Here is a 5,876-nt window from a genome sequence, read left to right on the forward strand (position 1 = left end):
TACCCTCCCAACAGACTCAACAGACACATTGCTTTATCTTAAGTTTCCTAATCACTAAATCACCTTTTTTTTTTCTTTTCGTTTTTAAATTTCATTGGATATTTTCTTTATTTACATTTCAAATGTTATTCCTTTTTTTTCCAGGTCTTCCCTCTGAAAAACCCCTTCCCTCTGAATCCTCCCTCCTCCTGACTCTATGAGGGTGCTCCCCTCACCCATGCACCCACTCCCACTTCACTACCCTGGCATTTTTCTACACTGGGGAATCGAATCCCCACAGGACCAAGAGCCACTCCTATCACTGATATCCAACAAGGCCATCCTCTGCTACATATGCAGCCCGAGCCAGAAGACCGTCCATGTGTACTCTGGTTGGTGGTCCAGTCCCAGGAAGCTCCGGGGGTTCTGGCATGTTGACACTATTGTTCCTCCCATGTGCAAACACTTTCAGCTCCTTCAGTCCCTTCTCTAACACCTCCATTGGGGATCTCTGCGCTCAGTCCAATGGTTAGCTGGGAGCATCCTTCTGCTTCTGTATTTGTCTTACTCTGGAAGAACCTTTCAGGAGACAACTATGTCAGGCTCTGTTAGCAAGCACTTCCCAGCATTCACAATAGTGTCCGGTTTGTTAACTGTACATGGGATGGATCCCCAGGTGGCATAGTAATCACCTTTTCAAAGGAAGAACAAACTACGCTAAAATATTAACAGAAATCAAATTTCCTAGCAACACTAATATTTTTCATTCCTGAAATTCAAAAGATTTAATCCAATCCAGTAAGTTTCTGAGTCATTGGAAAATCTCATTGAGACATAGGTATCTATGTTAACATTTTAGAAGATTGCTCAGGGGTTTCAGGACAAAGGCAAATGAGAAAACAGCATGGGGAGAATCAAGGAATTTCAACATCTGGACATTGATCTCAGTATGTCATTTCTTTCTTTGTAGGTTAAACATTTTTAAGCTACCTCCTACCTACTGCAGACATTGACATCATGTATAACCATACCATGACTGAATTCATTCTTTTTGGATTGACTCAGGATCCAGAACAACAGAAGGCAATATTTGGAGTCTTCTTGATTCTTTACCTTATGACTTTAATGGGGAACTTTCTCATCATGGTGACCATTAAGATGAGTCAGACACTTGGGAGTCCCATGTACTTTTTCCTCTTCTATTTGTCCTTCGCTGATGCTTGCTTCTCTACAACTACAGCACCTAGATTGATTGTGGATGCCCTATTGCAGAAAAAAATCATTACCTATAATGAATGTATGACTCAGGTCTTTGCAGTTCACTTCTTTGGGTGCATGGAGATCTTCGTGCTTATCCTCATGGCCTTTGACCGCTATGTAGCAATCTGTAAGCCTCTAAGATATACAACTATAATGAGCCAACGTATCTGTAGTGTATTAGTGATTATTGCCTGGATAGGGTCGTGTATTCACTCTTCAGCACAGATTTTCTTAGCCTTAAGACTACCATTCTGTGGCCCAAATGTGATTGATCACTATTTCTGTGATTTGCAGCCCTTACTGAAACTTGCCTGCATGGATACCTATGTGATAAATTTGCTAGTTGTATCTAATAGTGGTGCAATATGTACGGTAAGTTTCATAGTACTGCTTATCTCCTATATTGTAATCTTATACTCTCTGAGAAACCACAGTGCAGAAGGAAGACGAAAGGCCTTGTCTACATGCACTTCTCATATCATTGTGGTGATCTTATTTTTTGGTCCTTGTATATTTATATACACACGGCCACCAACCACTTTTCCAATAGACAAAATGGTATCTTTGTTTTATACAATTGGGACACCTGTGCTCAACCCTCTTATCTATACTCTGAGGAATGCAGAAGTAAAACATGCAATGAAAAAGTTATGGGGTAATAAAGTATGACTTTACTTGATAAAGAATATATGAAGCTTCTAGTTATAGCTACTAAGAAGTTAATTTTGATACATGAATTAAAAAATAAAGTGTTTCTGAGAATATAAAATCAAGATATCTGTCTTCTATATGTGTTTAGGAACAATAATCTAGGACCTGTGAGATAGCATACTGGTTAGATATGCTTTTATCCAAGCTTGATGATAGAATAAATTCCCATAAGTTGTCCTCTGACCTTTTCATATGTGTCATGTATATATATATATAGTTATAAAAGGAAATACATGCAAGAAACTTGATAACTAATATTGTACACACACTCACTCACGCATACATATACACACATACATATATAAATAGGTAAATAACTAATTAAAATAATAGTATTTATGATGTGAAAGTGTGTAAGTATATAAGTTTTAAAGACTTTATGCTAGTCTATTTTGAATATATTCATACAGATAATCTATAAAATAAGTCCATACAATACAGAATTGTTATCTTGACAAACTAAGGATTAGAAGGCAGTGTTTTAGAAATCAATACCTTCATTTCTCCATGAGAGATTTCAGTAATAGAAAATTGATATACTGCAACAAAACTTCAAATACATGCAACCCTAGACCTTACTGAAAAGATAGTTAATCTCCAGTGAGTGGTATTGAAAGAAGGAGTCTTTTGCTTGGATGTAAATTTAAGATCTTTCACATTGGCTTTGCAAAAGTAGGGGCAGAGGAGGTGAAATTTATGCTGTTCAAATTTTTTTTTTTTTTTTGGTTTTTCGAGACAGGGTTTCTCTTTATAGCTCTGGCTGTCCTGGAGCTCACTTTGTAGACCAGGCTGGCCTCGAACTCAGAAATCCACCTGCCTCTGCCTCCCGAGTGCTGGGATTAAAGGCGTGCGCCACCACGCCCAGCTTGTTCGAATTTTCAGATCAAGAAGGAAGACCATTGTATAATGGGGTGTGAGAGAAAAACAAAGGGATAGAGAGCATGGGGAGACATACAGGAATCTTGATTCTCTACTGGTAGAGAGAAAGAACATCATCATCCTTATTGTTTCAACTATGTAAATATTTGAAGAAATAAATGGAAACTCTGGATATGAATATGTTAGCCTGGAATAGGTTAACTTATTAACACCCTATGAGTACCAGAAATGATACAAGGGAAGAGGATTTTTTGTTTGTTAGCTATAAATAATACATGAAAATTAGACATTTATATTTTAAAGAATGAAAATCAGACCTAGAGTTTATACCCTTTAGACCTTTAGCTATATTAGTGTTTTAAATGATTTATTTTCATTTTAATATGATGTAATCAATATAATTATAATTCACATTCATTCTTGCTTCTTCATATCACAATAAAACATAGCTATCCTATTTCACTATGACAGGTTATGAATTACATTAAAATGCACAAGTATAACTTCAAGTGATTATAGCCTGCTGCAGTACAATTCAGTAAGAGGTAGGTTAGTTACTATTCAGAAGGTCTTGGGTGCCATCCAGAGAACAAATGAGAAAAGGCTGATGAAAAGGACACTGTACTTTGTAGATATGAGTATTTTCCATTTAACCCTGGCCTATGACCCTGCAAATTTTTTCTAACAATTTCTTTATGAAGAAGTTATAGTAGAGCAAGCATTGATATCCCCAATGGATATTTTTCGGACTTTCTTGTCTCCTATTCACAAATGTTAACTTTTGTCTATACTATTTGCATATAAATATTCATTATTTTCATTATTTATATATTCAAGTTTTGTTTTCAATACTCATGAAGAGTTTTAAACAAAATCACTTCTTTTTTGTCAGTACTTTTTTATTGGATGTTGTATTTATTTACATTTCAAATATTATCCATTTTCCTGGTTTCCCCTCCAGAATCCCTCTATCCCATTCTCTTATCCTTGCTTCTATGAGAGTGTTCTTCCACCCACCTACCCACTTCCACCTCACTGCCCTTGCATTACCCTACATTGGGCCATCAAGCCTTCACAGGACCAAGAGTCTCCCCTCCCAGTGATGCCAGATAAAGCCATCCTCTGCTACATATGTGGCTGGAGCCATGGGTTTTTCCATGTGTACTCTTTGGTTGGTGGTATAGTCACTGGGAGCTCTGGGGTGTCTGGTTGGTTGATATCCTGTGTGGTTGCAAACTCCTTCAGTTTATTCAGTCCTTTCTCTAACTCCTCCTCTTTTTAAGTGAATAGGTCAGAAACTGATAAACATTTATTTCTCATGTTTTGATGTTCCTTCAAACTTCATATAATAATAAATGCCCATTTACCAACCTTTAGATGCAAACTCACATAGTGTAAATAAAAAGTCTTAACATTAGGTAACATGGAATTCCAAATTCCAGAGATATTAAATAAGACTTTCATTCAAAACTTAAATGTTCAATTTAAATGCACCAATTCCAACTGCAATATGTTGACTGTCTCTCACACACACACACACACACACACAAGTCTGGAATGTCCTAGAAGATATTCATCTGGGCATGCCTGTGTGGGGTGATCCAGCTTATGTTAATTAGGCAGGTAGACACCCCTTAGCTGTAGAAATTTCAACTCCATGGCATGGGAGATCTTGTGGACTGAAGAAAAAGAAGAAGATGTTGTTTTTCCTGTCTTTGATTCCTGACTGTGGATGCAATCTCCTTAGTTGCCCTAGGCTATTACCATCATGACTCTCTTGCTATATGAGGACCATGCCATCAAACTGGCGGACAGAATAAACCACTGTGCCTTCAACTTAATCTTACTATAATATTTTTCATAGTAATATGAATGATATTAATAATATGAACTAAGAAAAACCATTGCTTTTTTCCTATAGCATAGTTCTATAACAACTGAATACACCAACTAACTAGTTATTTCAAAACAGCTGGTAGAAAAAGTTAAGAGTGCTATCAATACAAAGAAGTTATAACTGCTTGAGGATTATGAATATGCCCATTTCCCTGTTCTGGTCATTACACATATTTAAAACATGTTTTGCTTGCATAATATTGCACATATGTTAAAATGTAATACTTTACTCAACACCTTTTATAATTATCATGTGACAAAATATATTCAAATACTATAAATTAAGTGTCCAAACTTTCACATTTTCAAGGTAATAAAAGTTACTCTCAATCTTTAGCTATGATCTAAAATCTTAAATTGAGAAAGACAGACAATTTCTAAGAAGACAAGTGAGGTAGATGTATGTAGAAGTCAGGAACACCTTGTTTGAACTTTTGATTTATAAACTGATTCACTGACTTTAGACTTGGCAGATATTGATGAGGGTATATCCTTCCTCCTCTTATGAGATATTTTGGCCTCTCAAAATTATTTCCCTGACATATCAAATTATTAGTCTTTTTATAAGAGAAAACTACGCCTTGGTATAAGAAGACCCTCTCTTACCTCTTCAAAATTCCCTCTTTCCATTTGGGTACCTTCCTACAAGAGTTCTCTGTGGCTCTCTATGATCAGTAAATGGCAAATATCAACACCTTTCTAGCCTCTGGAAAACAGTAATGAATACTGTCCTTACAGAACAGTATCAACTAGAAACTTTCATCCATATCTTCAACAAAGTCAAAATCTGCATGATTCTCTTTTTTTTATTGGATATTTTCTTTATATACATTTCAAATGTTACCTCTTTCCCAGTTTCCCCCAAAACCCCACTATCCTGTGCCCCTGCTTCTATTAGGGTATTCCCCCACCTATCCACTGACTCCTGCCTCCCCACCATCTCATTCTTCTACACTGGGGCATCGAGCCTTCACAGGACCAAGGGCTTCTTCTCCCATTGATGCCCAACAAGGCCATCTTCTGCTACATATGTGACTGGAGCCATGGGTCCCTTCATGTGTATTCTTTGGTTGGTGGTTTAGTCCCTGGGAGATCTGTGGAGACTGGTTGGTTGATGTTCTTCCTATGGGGTAGCAAACCCCTTCAGCTCC

The 5,876-nt window shown here is 36.9% G+C and overlaps 1 protein-coding gene across 1 annotated transcript; it reads left to right on the forward strand.

Moving 5' to 3' along the window:
- The first annotated feature begins 918 nt into the window (after window positions 1-918).
- On the forward strand, window positions 919-1,995 carry LOC110289657 (olfactory receptor 4C11-like). Its single transcript, XM_021155954.1, has one exon. It carries the CDS (start codon window positions 997-999, stop codon window positions 1,906-1,908), a length of 912 nt encoding a protein of 303 aa, XP_021011613.1. The 5' UTR covers window positions 919-996; the 3' UTR covers window positions 1,909-1,995.
- Window positions 1,996-5,876: the final 3,881 nt, after the last annotated feature.

This window comes from Mus caroli, chromosome 2 (assembly GCF_900094665.2).
Source record: "Mus caroli chromosome 2, CAROLI_EIJ_v1.1, whole genome shotgun sequence".
NCBI classification, from domain to species: Eukaryota; Metazoa; Chordata; class Mammalia; order Rodentia; family Muridae; genus Mus; species Mus caroli.

Bases quoted from the DNA above. Each gene is read 5' to 3' on its own strand.
- LOC110289657 (XM_021155954.1), top strand. From the start codon at position 997: ATGTATAACCATACCATGACTGAATTCATTCTTTTTGGATTGACTCAG.